The sequence below is a fragment of the Idiotropiscis lumnitzeri genome, chromosome 21 (assembly GCF_059441095.1).
Source record: "Idiotropiscis lumnitzeri isolate Australia: NSW breed Sydney's pygmy pipehorse chromosome 21, RoL_Ilum_1.0, whole genome shotgun sequence".
In the NCBI taxonomy this organism is placed as follows: Eukaryota; Metazoa; Chordata; class Actinopteri; order Syngnathiformes; family Syngnathidae; genus Idiotropiscis; species Idiotropiscis lumnitzeri.
This window is the reverse complement of record NC_142411.1, coordinates 5866701-5880374: the sequence shown is the minus strand read 5'-3', so window position 1 is coordinate 5880374 and position 13674 is coordinate 5866701. Positions and strand designations below refer to the sequence as shown.

Here is a 13674-nt window from a genome sequence, read left to right as displayed (position 1 = left end):
TCATATATAAATAAAAGCAAAAATAAAATTTGCAAAAAAAAAAAAAAAAGAAAAGAAAAAGAAACAATCACACAACATTCTCAGTTCCGACATCAAAGACAACGGAGCCTCGCTGGCAACGTCAAACGTTCCCCACATCGAGTGGCAATGTTGTCGAGAGCTCTCTTTAGCGAGATCATCTAGATCCATACTCGGTAAGGATGTACTGTGCTGTTTGACCGCTTTGGCGAGAACGCCACGTGTGCAATTATCATTAAGGCGGTCTACGGGAGGATTTAAGAGGAGTAAACAGAGGCCGAGCCGGCAGCATCACTTAACCAATGACAATGTTGCATGAGATTAAACCAACACACACACACACACACTCAGGCGCACACACCATATCCCACTGGTATCATGAGATGGGACACGGCGAGGGAAGTGACATTCTCTCCATGTTACCTGAAATAGGCTCTTCAAAATATAACACAGCCTCTCACACACACTAACTGTGATGTTTGTACACAACCAAATAACACCAGACCTCCGCCAAGGTAGACAAATCTCCAAGCGAGTAGTTTGATTGAAAATTCCTGAGGTACAGAGCAATCTTGTTCCTCTTTGGTGCTGTAGGGGGAGCTGTTTTATACTTATTTGAGCAAATGCTTGTCAAAATATGAAAGCTGAGGTCCGTGCGATGTGGCTGCTTCAAACTAACTTCCTGCTCCAACTCAGCCACAGGACATTAACAATTAAATCTGTTCAGCAGCATCAAACGAGATTACGTGCACTCGTCAGGAAAGCCGGATCTGGCCTATCAGTTGCCTCGAACACCTCGCGGGGGTGTTTCTCAGTCATCTACCTCTTTTAGATGGCTCCTTTGGGACGTATAACAACGGCGGCACTCTCAAGAGCAAATCTCCAGGTTTTTTGTCACGCAACAGCATCACCACCGGGATGCTGAGAGGGTTTTTTGTGGGATTGGAAAGAGCAGCTTTGAGGCTGCGGGAATGGAGGGGGACAGTTTATTCGAGTCATAAATCAATTAAACAGAAAAGCACTCTGACCTCTTGAAAGGAGAATGAAACACTTTGTGCCGGGGGAGAGGTTTAATGGGCAAAATCACTTCGGGGTCCAAATTGGACCGTTTCTCCGGGAGATCTGGTAGATTTACAATAATCTGTTGTCCGAGTCCAAACTGTCGTAGTCGTAAAAGCTTATTTAACGGTTTGAGTAACATTTCAACGTTCCTAACTGTCATGCAAGAGTAAACGGAGGTAAGCCAAGTCTAATAAGAATATGTCAACAACAATAAAATACTCCTTAAACACTAGCCTCACTTTGAAACGATCAAGACAAAGAGGAAGTTTCGAAGCATATGGCGTTTGGCGAGAGAAGCAGCAAGTCGACGTCGTCGTCAGATTGACAGACTCCAAGTCAAATCAAATTCTTTGAGTGTAAAAAAGCTAGAAGAGACCCCACAAGCATGGGAGCAAAAACAGTTGTTACAAAATTCTCAAAAGTGAATGCGACAGTCTGGTGAAGACAATGGGTCGCAGTCATGATGCAGTTTTTTTTTACAAGTCAGGGTAATTCACTTGAAGTTAATTTAATAATGCCGACTTCAGTGCTTTTGCACACTTGAAAAGGGGGTGGCTTCAAACAAAAAAAGTGTTTTGTCGCCAGCTGTTGAAACACACCTTGATGTAAATACAAACGTCGCAGAGTCAACTTTGGATTTGAAACCAAATGTTTTTCAGTATTCAACAAAAACAAATGAATGGCTGTCATTCTGCTCACAATGTTTGAAGCAATAGAGCGAAAGTGTGGGCAAACTACGGCCCGGGGGCCACATCCGGCCCATTAAACGTTTTAATCCGGCCCGACGAACTTGAAAAAAATTAAGTGAATAAACCTTGTTAATTTTTATTTTCTAAATACTGTGGGTTTTTTTTCAAATACATATATATTGTTGGAATGATTTGTTCACTTTCATTTAAAATTAAATGCATTTTTTTTTTCTCCGATGAGGTGAGGTTACCAAAACACTCCATCTATCTGCTCCTGGTCCGGCCCCTCTGTCAAATTTTAGAACCCATTGTGGCCCGCCAATCAAAAAGTTTGCCCACCCCTGCAATAGAGAGTCCGAAATATGGTCCGATTCCAAATAAAAGATCCATTTTGAGGTCTTATTTGATAAGATTTGAGGCAAACCCAAGAAGCAGCATTTGAATATCCACAAAAGGATGATCTGAAATGGAACGAATGAATAATTATATCCGGCATCCACTTCCAAAGCTGTCAGGAGCCAAAGTTTCAATTTCAAGGTTGGAGTCGGAAGGTTAGACAGGGTAATTTTTTTCTGTTCTTGCACTTAGTGAGTCAGCAAGCGAGAACACGGAGAACGTCTTCACTTCCTGCACCTTGAAAAGAATGACGGAGTTTCCTTGTTAAGTACAAAATCAAGTTTGCGTGGAACTGAACACGTTCTTACTCATTTCATTTGTGATTAAAGCAGAAAGGTGGGACGCGGTTTCATGGATTGACCGGATGGATGAGTCATTATTGAATAGAAATGCGTTATGGATTCCACATTTGTAAACGTCAACATTTAACACATTTTACTGAGAAGCGAGGACGACATTTTTTGCACTTTGTCGGAAGAAGCTTAATACAAATGGTAAACCCCAGGAAATGTTTATATGTTAAAAAAAATGCCTACCTGGCCAATGAAGGTACTAAAGTTGACAGTTTGTTTCTGGAATGTATCGTTCCTATTTTCTATGAGAAAATGATTTAAAAATAATTATCATAAAGTTAGAAAGGGAACCTTAATATTGATGTTGATGAATGTATGAAAAATGTCATTTAGGCCCCGGAACAGTCTGCTATTTCTATTACACAGGTTACTTACTCTTTACTTTCATTGTTGTAAAAAAATAAAAATAAATAAATAAATAAATTTAAAAAAAGTGGACCATTATTAAAATTTTGCTTCATTTCTTTTTCTGAAAAACAAGAATAATTTCTAAAAGGAGTATTAAACAAAACTGCAGTCGCCGTGCAAATGATGCGCTTTTGTTTGCGAGCATTTTCCCAAATGTTCACAGTTTGTTATGACAGCTTCCTAATAATGGATTTATACGCTTGGGCCCAGATGTTTGTTTAAATGACAGCGACGAGAAGTGGCTGCTGACGAATATCTGGCGCTGGTTACAGAAATCCATTGCCCCCGTTTATAATCCTCAAATGCGCTCCTCTGGTTTTTGTTTTACGAGTAATAAAGTTCAAAGGACGGCATTGGAAATGTAGGCCATAAATCAGGCTCAATTCGTTACGCTGCCTAAAAAGCAAGGCCAGCGGCTTTGGATGATGCAAGTCAATAGGCACGAACGAACGCACCATGCTCTACATATCGGTGGCTAAATGTTACATAATTACTCCAAGTCATTATCTTGTAACGTTGGCTCCCTGCACACACACAACGGGGCGGCGAAAAGATGAGGGAGCAACATTCCTGCAGCTTGTCAAGTCATCTGCGAGTCATGTGTCCGAGCGGCTAACTTTCGAGGCAAAGTATTCCACTCAATTTGACGCTCAAATGGTACTCGTGTGAGCCATGAAGCAACTTTGCAACAATAACAGATTCTTGATCGTTAACAAATTCATTGAGTGTCGATCTCCGTCAACGCAAAGGAAATAGTACGCCTTTGCACATGGCCGCCATTTGCATATGCAAATATTTTGTCATAAAACACACACTCGTGTGTGTGTGAGTGTGTATATATATATATATATATATATATATATATATATATATATATATATATACATATTTATAAATAAATGTTTAAATCAAATCAAATCTTACATTCATTTTAAAAAAGCACACGTTACATATGACTAAATGCATTTTTATTTTTATTTCATTAAAATCACCAAAATAATTTTAAAATAAGATTTTTACCTTACTGCATTTTAGGCTTTTAGTAACCATAGATAATTATTATTTTAAAATATGATTAAAGATTATAATACTAAAATATTAGAAAATTAAATAGGAGGAAGATCTTATTTTTAATATTGTCTCCAGATTTAACATTGCACATTTTTAGATTAAGTTAAAAAATATATCTGAATATTGACCTTAATTATTTTCAAAATATATTTTTTAGTTCCACAAATAGAATTCATTTTTAATAGACTTTTTTTATGTACTTATGTCACTTAAAATAATGTCGTTCATTTACAGTATAATTTTATAGTACTGTAGATTCCGAACATATTGAAAATATCTACCAAAAAAAAATAAAACTTAATAAAGTCATAAAAAAAATTTTTTTGCTGACTTCTATAGAAGAGCCTTTAGCGGTCCGGATGCGTGTAATAATAGCAATCCAGCAGAGGATGGGACGCCGTGGAGTATTCCGGCGTTCTGGGGCGAAGGTCGGCAGTTTAATTGGAAGAACAAATTTCATTCGCGTGTATCCCCACCGTGGACGCAGCCATGAGGGAAGATGGCGTGTGTTCACGTGTGTGAGCATGCGTTGAACAGAACGCAAGCAGAGAAGGCCTCATATAGCTTTGAGATTTTGGAGGTAGATTTTACACGACCACTGGGTTTTTTTTTTCAGCATAATGATGATGAACACTAACATGAGATGGAGAACGAGAAGCGCAAAACACCTGAACGCTAATCAGCCCCGGTCGGCCAGTGGGCCTCATCCTACACATGATGACATCTTTAATACAGATGACATAATATGCAGAGAAGCTCGTATGGAGAGCAATCACTTTACTGCCTCATCTTCTGGAGCGCCTCACAGCTGCTGCGGCAGCCTGTTTCGGAGTGACTGATGTGTTGTCACGGTGTGGCACATGCACACCACACCTTGCTTTTAGAGCAAATTTCGTCGCCCACACACAATGACGGAAACGCACAAATTTGTCAGTTTCTGTCGAGTGCACACGGTTCATATTTGGTAGCAAGACAAAATTTAATGGAGGAATTCGACGTTAAAGGCAACGGGCAAAATTGTTTTGTATTTGTTTGTCTACTCTCGATCGTGTTTGTTCAGGCTTGACTTTTCCAACTCGATTTATTTGAGTTATGTGTTTTATGCCAAGTCATCGATTTTCGTTGCTTTGCTCCGCCCAGGCGCAATGAGGAAAAATTGTGGCAATTTAGTGTCGCCCATCTGTCTGGTATACGAGATTCACATTTAGTAGCAACATAACAAAATCATTAGGAGCACTGTAGTAGTGGAAAGGGACAAAATTTTAAAACCCTAAAATGTCCACCTCGAACCAAAATGACCTTAATGAGACTTTTTTTATGAATCTGCTCATGATAGATATGTCTACAAAATTTTAGGTAGCAAGGTTAAACTGACTTCAAGGATTGAATTTGAAAAATAAAATAGCAAGCAAAACTTTGCAAGATTCAACTGATTTTTTTTTTTTTTTTAAATACAGTTGTGCCTTGAGATATGAATTTTGTTCTTTCTGTGCACACACTCGTAGTCCCCCCAAAAAATATATAAAAATCAGCCAAAAAAATTGCTTGGATCTCGAAGTGCTGTCACTCGTCCCTCAAGGTTGATATCACTATGTAAGAAATGCCCTCAAAATGCGGCTTCATTTGTCCCATGAATAACAATGACAAAGCAGTTTCAAGAGGTAAAGTCTAATAACGAAAGAGGGAAAAACCCACCGGTCGTAAAAAAAAAAACAAAAAAAAAAACTCACCAGTTCTGCATCAATTACGTTCAGCGGGAAACGCTCATGTCTCAGCCAGCCTGCAGAGACAAAAAAGGACATACGGTAAGAAGGGGAGAGAATTTCATCAATCACGACGTCGGGACTTATTTGGCTGCTTTACAGTCAGAAGCTTGCTGGGGTCGGGGGGGCGGGGGGGGAGTCCGCCAGTTCCATCCCGGCCCAGGAAAACACCGCATAAATCACATCTACCAGCAAAGTCAAACATGCACCTTATCAGAGCGAACCAGCGACAATGAAACTTCATCATGGAAGGGCGACTTGATGGAACTGGAAGCGGCTCACGTAAAGAACAAACAAACAAGGCACACAAAACAGCAGAGAGACAGAAGAACGTCCCTCTAATACAGGCGTGGGCAAACTACGGCCCGGGGGCCACAAATTTTAGAACCCATTGTGGCCCACCAATCAAAAAATTTGCCCACCCCTGCTCTAATAGATGTTGTGACCAATGACGAGTCTTATTGATTCTACCATGTGTGGCAATTTGGCATCTGTAAAGCTGACGTGAAATGCTGGTTGTTCCAAGAAATGAAGCCTAAAGAAAAATGAGATATCGGCGATAATTTCGCAAAGCTATCCAAATGTGACAATTCATGTTAGGACAGACGTGACATCTGCAAAGCTAATGTGTCTGCCGGGCCTTTAAAAAAATATGTTTATCTTGGGAAGTAGCCAAACGCCTTCCCTTCAACAAACATGTGTCAAGGTAAATTTCTATACCACAACATTAGGGATGTTGGATACCAGTAAGAGTAGTCACTCTTTAGTTCACACCAGTACCGGAACCAAGTTCCCATTGAACAAGTACTTATGATACATAACATTGCAATTAACGCAGAAATTTGTCGTTTTGAGGCAATGGAATTAAAATGCAGCGCCATCTTAGAGACGGTTCGTAGAGTTGGAGCTGTTTAGAGAGCAAATAAACCCAACGGCTTGCCTGCAGGTTATTACACAGAACAAATAAGGAGCACTTAATCTGCTGGGTGCATGTGATCAAACACTTGTCATACTGAGCAACAGACATGTTGCTGCTGACGTTTGCTACAGGTTTACTGCAGCACAGCCGAATTTATTACGAGTGAAACGGGTACTTATTGCTATTGTTGACGTTAGTCTGATCATGTCATGACTTTAATCGAATATATATGGATATAGTTTCAGCAGGTGACATTATTTGTCACATGAGTGTGCGTCTTTATTCAAGGAATATTTTTTTTTTTTTTTTTTTTAAAGTGATCTTTTTTTCCCAAGATGATGATGACTAAATGTAATCGTAATATTTTAATCTTTTCATTTAAAACCCTCAATTTTATTTCATATTTTATAACCATAAAATTACAGCTTTATTATGTGAAATTGAGTGTTTTTTTGTTTTTTTTTGCGAGACCGGTTTGCCAAATTGGCGTCAAAGCGCAGATTCACTCTCAATGAAAATAGATCATCGTGACTTTATTATTGTGATATGACTACAATTTGTTTGAGGGTGTCAAGATCACATCTTTATTTTCTCTCCTACACTAAGGCTTTATCCCTGTAAAATTATATTTTCTGGATATCTTCTGGGCCTATTCCAACTTTATTCTCGTTATATGTCAACATTCCACCCAAACAACAAAGACTACATTCCTTTACCATGATGACTTTATTCTACTTTTCTCATATTTTACTTTAAATACCTCTGCAATTTGAAGAAAATAACACAAGGTTGCAAAGGCTTCAAACAGAAAAATGTGCACAGCATCCCTCTTATTGCCTCCATGATGCTGGAGGAGAGACCTTGAGCAATGACACCTTGCATGCAGCGTTATTATTTGGGACACACGCGCGCGCACGCACGCACGCGCACGCACAGCATCTCCAGTAACTAACCTGCCAGAAACACACTTAAAACTCCGGTAGCCTTTGCACGGCGGGCGCTGGCTTTGTCATTGCCCGACTGCAGTCCGCCTCTGTCCCGCTACACAGCTAGCCGTGCCGAACCCCCCCTGCCCCCCCCCCTCCACCCCACACTACTCTTCCACCCACCCACCCTGGAAACATCAATACTCTCACCTCTTTTGCATTTAAAGCCCTCCACGCGCACACACATGCAAACATAAAAGCACATTTGTCATGTTTTGGCTTGCTAACGTTCCAAGCTCATGGCACGCTAGCGAGTTAGCCACGAGCTAACAACTGTCTCCAGCTGTGCGTGTAATAAATGTGACGCGAGCTATCCGGAATTTTTTTTTTCTTTCAATTTAAAAAAAAAAAAGAAAAACAAACGAGCGTTAGGTTGCAACAAACGTTGAAGGATCGTTTAAAACCACTATGAGTATAGCTAGCTTCTTCCGAGATTTACAGGCTTTTTATGTGTTTCTTTTTTTTTTTTTTTAATCCGCGAAGAAGATGAAGGATGCCGAGTACCGAGAGGAGTCCAGCAAGCAGTCCGGTGCGGCTCGTTCCCTACCCGGGCTGCCTCCTCTTGGGTCTCCCCGCTAGTGCTGTTGGTCGTCCCGGTGCTCGTGGAGACTGAGCAGCGGGTCCGACCAACAAGCTGGTCTTCTTTTTGTTATGTTTGTGTGTGCGTGCGTGAGAGAGAGAGGGGGAGAGAGAGAGAGAGAGCGAGAGAGAGACAGACAGACAGAGACAGAGAGATAGAGAGATAGAGAGAGAGAGAGAGAGAGCGAGAGAGAGAGACAGACAGACAGAGACAGAGAGATAGAGAGAGAGAGAGAGAGAGAGCGAGAGAGAGAGACAGACAGACAGAGACAGAGAGATAGAGAGAGAGAGAGAGAGAGAGAGAGAGACAGACAGAGACAGAGAGATAGAGAGAGAGGGTGGGGAGAGAGAGTGAATGAGTGCGCTGGAGAGTGAGTCATCCAGCCCAAGCACATCCAGCTCCTCCCTGCCTGTCTCACAGCTGACTAGTGGAGCCACCGTGCCTTGATGGGGGCAAACACTGTTTTGCCGTATCCGGGGCAAGGTGGTACTATAGAGGCCTTCCGTATCGAAATTTGCTTCTCGATGGTTGGCATCCAGTATGGGTGTCTTTGAGTTAACGCAGGCTTCAATGAAACCTCGAAAGCATTCTGGAGCGAAATGAGCAATGTCAGAAATCTTGGTCATAATTCTGTTTAAGGGCCACTTTACGGCACATTACAATGAAATCTCAAGACCATTAAGACACAGAGAAGCATTGGTTATGTTCTGGGGCAAAAGGGTGACAGCATAAATCATCCTTTGGTAACAGCAATGTTACAGATTGGAAAATTAATATCATAGAGTAGCTGCTACAAAAAGCAGAAAAATGCAGGAAAAAATGTAGGCCGTGCCCATCACTGTGCCTGTTGAAATGACACAAAAAATGGACGCGCCCAGACATTTCGACATTGGTGCGTGCTTGAAAATAAAACGTGCGTCATGTCTGCAAACAACAAATTTGTAAGGAATTGTGTGGTGCAAAAAAGAACATCTAATCAATACGTAATGATCGTAACCTTTCCCGGTCGTGACGAGTCACTCCTTCTGCAGCTAAGCCAGCTTTAGATGCCACAAACTACACACACACACGACGCTTGACGGAAGCACTGCGAGTCAGGTGAAAATCTGTCGCTGAATAAAATATTGCAGACTATTGGCACAGCAAACAAAACTCAGGACAATGTCTGCCGGTTATTAAAGCTGAACAAATAACACACAGCAGTCAAGCAACAGGTTTTAGTCACACATAGCTTGTCACATCGCCATTGAAGTTCTGCTCGAAACTAAAATGATTTTTTTTTTCTTAAAACTTTTTTTCTTCCAGTAACTAATTCATCTTCCTGGCAAGTTTTTCGAGGCTCCAAAAAGTTTGTTTTTTATGAAGCAAAACACAATAAAAAGCATTGACATTTCGACAGTCTGCTGCAAAGGTGCGAGGCGACATGGTGGAGCGGTTGCACAGACGGCGATAAAGACGCAGCCCTTCATTGGTCACTAAATAGCGGCAGTGACACTTGACCAAGTATAGCCAAAGATTAAGAGGAAAATGGTGATTTTTTTTTTTTTTTTTTAAATATTCAGTCCGAAATGTACGAGAAACAGGTGCTGAAATTACAATACATATTTAATTATTTGGAAAAGAAATATAAATAAATATATAATTACCGTGCTAATTCTGACATGTTAATATTCTTATTTTTTTTCTTATCTATAGCCTCACAGGCCTCCTGCACAGTCTAATGAGCTGCGTCCAAAAAAAAAAAAAATGCAGCATGGATGGAGAACAAAGTGCACGAGGGGAGCGTATACATTGTATAACGTACGTATGCGCTTGTGTGTGAATGTTGGTCCTACCTTAGCAGCAGCTTGTTGGAGTGCCTCATTAACATCCCCTCCAAGGACACCTCGTTGCCATCCACATCCACAGACTGCAATTACGTAATGTGCTCAATCTTGTTAAAACTGGTCACGCCGCAACGGTGGGGTCGACCTGGGAAGGAGGAGGGGCGGGGGCGGCTCGTCACATCACCGTGGATCCCGCCGGTTGATCATCGCTTGCTTGTCATGCTAAACATATAAAACTTGATACTTGTTTTTTTTTTTAAACGACATATAATGAACACAGTTTATTGTTGTGACAGCCGCCCAAATATTTGTTTTGCTAATATCAAGGTTAGGATTCCAAAATGGGCTTTCAAGGTAGATGTTAGCGTTACTTTGAAGGTTTCAAAGTACAATTTCCAGACAGGATTGTTGGAAGGCAGGGTTAGGATGTGAAGTTGGGGTTACTAATTTGGCTTAGAGCAGGGGTGGGGAAACATTTTGATTGGCGGGCGACAATGGGTTCTAAAATTTGACAGAAGGGCCGGACCAGGAGCAGATGGATGGAGTGTTTTGGTAACCTCACCTAATCGGAGAAAAAAAAATACATTTAATTTTAAAAGCATTAAAACAAAATATATGACTTTGAAAAAACACAATATTTAGAAAAGAAAACATTAACAAGGTTTATTCATTTCATTTTTTTCAAGTTCGGCGGGCCGGATTAAAACGTCTAATGGGCCGCATGTAGCCCCCGGGCCGTAGTTTGCCCACACCTGATTATATAGTTGCCATCCTTCCTTCGATTTTTTACTTCCTTACTTCCTTTTCTCCGATACTCTTCTTTCCTTCCTCACTCATTTCCCACCTTCTGTGCTTCCTTCTTTTTTATTTTTTGCATTTTTCTCCACTCACTTTCATCTTTCCTTCAAATCCTTCCTTTTGGTTTATTTCCAAAATATGTACTTTCTTTGGGCCTCCCATATAAACTCATAATAGGAGCTTGAACATTAAACAGTGTCGCCAACTAAAGTACACTTTATCTGTCCCTGAGTCAATTTTAAAAGTTAAAAGTATAAGCAGTGTTATATTCTTAACTGTCACAAAATGTAAAAGGAAAAGGGGCAATAAATGACATACTCACCGTTGACAGTTGAGTATGTGCCTGGGAGGCGAGTCTCTTCATGTTGGCCGAGGAAAAAAAAAAAACTCCCATGCTTCTACAATTATTTTGTCATCATCATAAAAAAAAAAAAAAAAGGAGGTAATCCTTCGTCTGCTCACTGAGCTGAAATCTCGCATCTGCTGCAGCGAACAATACGTCAAGGCGTTCAGCGTTTGCAGCAGAGCGCCGTTTGCTAGGCCGTCATTCACGTTCCTCTTGGGACTTCGCTGGGAATTGTTGTTGCCAAGGAGATGACAGGAAGTTGGTCGTTAAGGGCTTCCCCCTTCTCCCAACGCACACACGAAACCCCCACCCACACCACGACCATCATCAGTGCGGCATACATTATACGTGCACAGCGTCACAAATGGACTTATGCAACTTCTACATTAGTCACCATGGAGACTTTTGCTACTATCCATCTGAAATGTGAAAACAATGAAGAATATATATATATATATATATATATAATAGAATTGAACGGGAATTAAAAAATAAATAACTGACACAAATAAACCCTTAGAATGTACAATACAATAATAACAGCCACATTTATTTTTAATTACAGACAAAATTCCCTTGACACTATACTGTTATTTGATCCACGTCATATATTAGCCTTTACGCCATATATATATTTATATGTATAAATTTACAATTCCAGAGTTCATACACAATTCAAATGCAAGAGTGCCGGAGTGACACTTTAAATCAGAGTAGTCCGTCAAGACGATGCATACATTAGTAACTATCTGAATAAAAAGGCTTTTTTTTTTTTTTGTCCTCTCTCTCTTTTTGCGGTGAAAATAACGTCGTGCTTTTCAACAAGAGTTATTCTGTCACATAGTGGTACCAAAGTATTAAATATCACCCAGCTTCTTTGTCATCATCATCATAACAGCATTCCACACGTTCAACATCAACAACAAGGAAAACGGTCCTCCCCAAAAACATTTAAATAAAAAAAATACATTGAAAAAAAAGTCACGGGACTCATCACACCTTCATCAATTCAGAGTCCTTTTGTTTTGTTTTTTTTACATACGTTGGATTTATAATGACTCTTTTTTTTTTTTTTGTAATGAAATATCAGTCGATCAGAAGACTCGGCAAGTCGTAACTAAACATTCCGCCCGGTGATCTCTGATTTAGTTGGATTTTTATACGAAAAAAAAAAAAACCATAGGCCTAAAAGTGAGGTGAGTGCGTTATTGTGTCCTTTAAAGTCGATAAAATGAAAATAACCGCTTTCAAATGGTGTCAAATGGCAGCTTTCAAAATGTTGCGGGAGTTACTCTAAAGGCCTAATAATTTGTCTTCTATAAAATATTCACTAATAAATCAAATAAAAATGTAGACATATATGTAGATTAAATATGCGTCTTAGCTCCGATATTGGAGCAACCATAGTGGAAACCCGTGAGTAAGATGCCCCCCAAAAGTTTCTAATTGTCTACACTAGATTGCACAAAATGGTGACTAAGGACTACTTTTGTCTAAAAGAGGCTTCCTCAACTCACATTCTTGGAATCTTGACGCCACTTAGGGTGGCTTGAGTACAAAAACAGCACTTTTTTTTTTATTTTAGTATAACTCCCCCCAAAAATTCCGAATTTGCGAATGCCGTCCTGCAAATATGCAAGGAGTCGCTGTTTAAATGTGGTTTTCCCAAACTGCATGCTTGAATATTTGTCGTCATTCTTGTCAATCATCACACCTTTCAAATCAACCGTTCCAGAGCTACCGTAACATCTACAGTTAGTTTGAGTGCATGCAGTAAACGTACACATCCTGGTCACATCAAAAAATTGCACAAAAATTGATCAGTGGCAAAACGGTGGCATTTCAAAGAAATAGCAGCAGCGTCGTTTTGTGAGAACAAAAAGGGAGTTATCGGGTTTTCCGTCACAATGTCAGGAGGTGAGCGTTCAGTGCAAAAAACAAACAAAAAAAAAAAAACGTAGAGGAGTAAAGGTTGACCAGACGTCAACATGATAGAAAATCAAAATGTGCAAGAGTTCAAGTAAGTTATTTCTTCACTAGTTAGTGACACGAACTGTTGCCGCACCCAAACGGCAACGACAACGCAAAAAAGTGACGTCCAACTACAACAGAAGTACTATTTACACGAGCGTCCGGAACAAAGCTACTCACCGCATTGAGTCCTCAGATCACAAACACACCCGCAGTCCGCTTTTAGAGGGGCGTGTCGTAGACCCGCTCTAACGAGGCATCCTCGGCGTCGTCCTCCGACTGCGATGCTTTGTGGTTGAGCCGCTCCGCCGTGGAAGCGGAGGTGGAGGAAAAAGCGGCGGGCTTCGTGTCGCCCGGCTTGGCCTTGCTGCTGTCCTGGACGAACTCCTGGATCTCCACGGGGAGCCGGCGGAATTTGTCTTGGTACTCCTGGTCCAGGTCACTCTGCAGCTACGGATGGAGAGAGCGGGAAATGTGAGCTTGACCTT

At 40.6% G+C, this 13674-nt stretch overlaps 2 protein-coding genes across 7 annotated transcripts in view; both read right to left on the bottom strand.

Annotated features, from left to right (window-relative positions):
* Positions 1 to 8330, bottom strand: part of plcb4b (phospholipase C, beta 4b) — a 36345-nt gene extending 28015 nt beyond the window's left edge. For 3 of the 5 annotated variants that reach the window (XM_088286350.1, XM_088286354.1, XM_088286353.1), the window contains exons 1-2: positions 8170 to 8330; positions 5728 to 5777 (exon numbers count right to left, since the gene is read on the bottom strand). The gene's annotated coding sequence lies outside the window, so the exon portion shown is untranslated. Of the gene's footprint in view, positions 1 to 5727; positions 5778 to 7632; positions 7732 to 8169 lie in introns of those variants that run through there. The other 2 variants (XM_088286351.1, XM_088286352.1) reach the window with 2 other exon arrangements.
* Positions 8331 to 12588: 4258 nt separating this feature from the next.
* plcb1l (phospholipase C beta 1-like) overlaps positions 12589 to 13674 on the bottom strand; it is a 55739-nt gene continuing 54653 nt past the window's right edge. For both annotated transcript variants that reach the window (XM_088286192.1, XM_088286191.1), the window contains one exon: positions 12589 to 13636. In XM_088286192.1, coding sequence (XP_088142318.1) covers positions 13409 to 13636 — 228 coding nt within the window. In that variant the 3' untranslated portion in view covers positions 12589 to 13408. The remainder of the gene's footprint in view (positions 13637 to 13674) is intronic.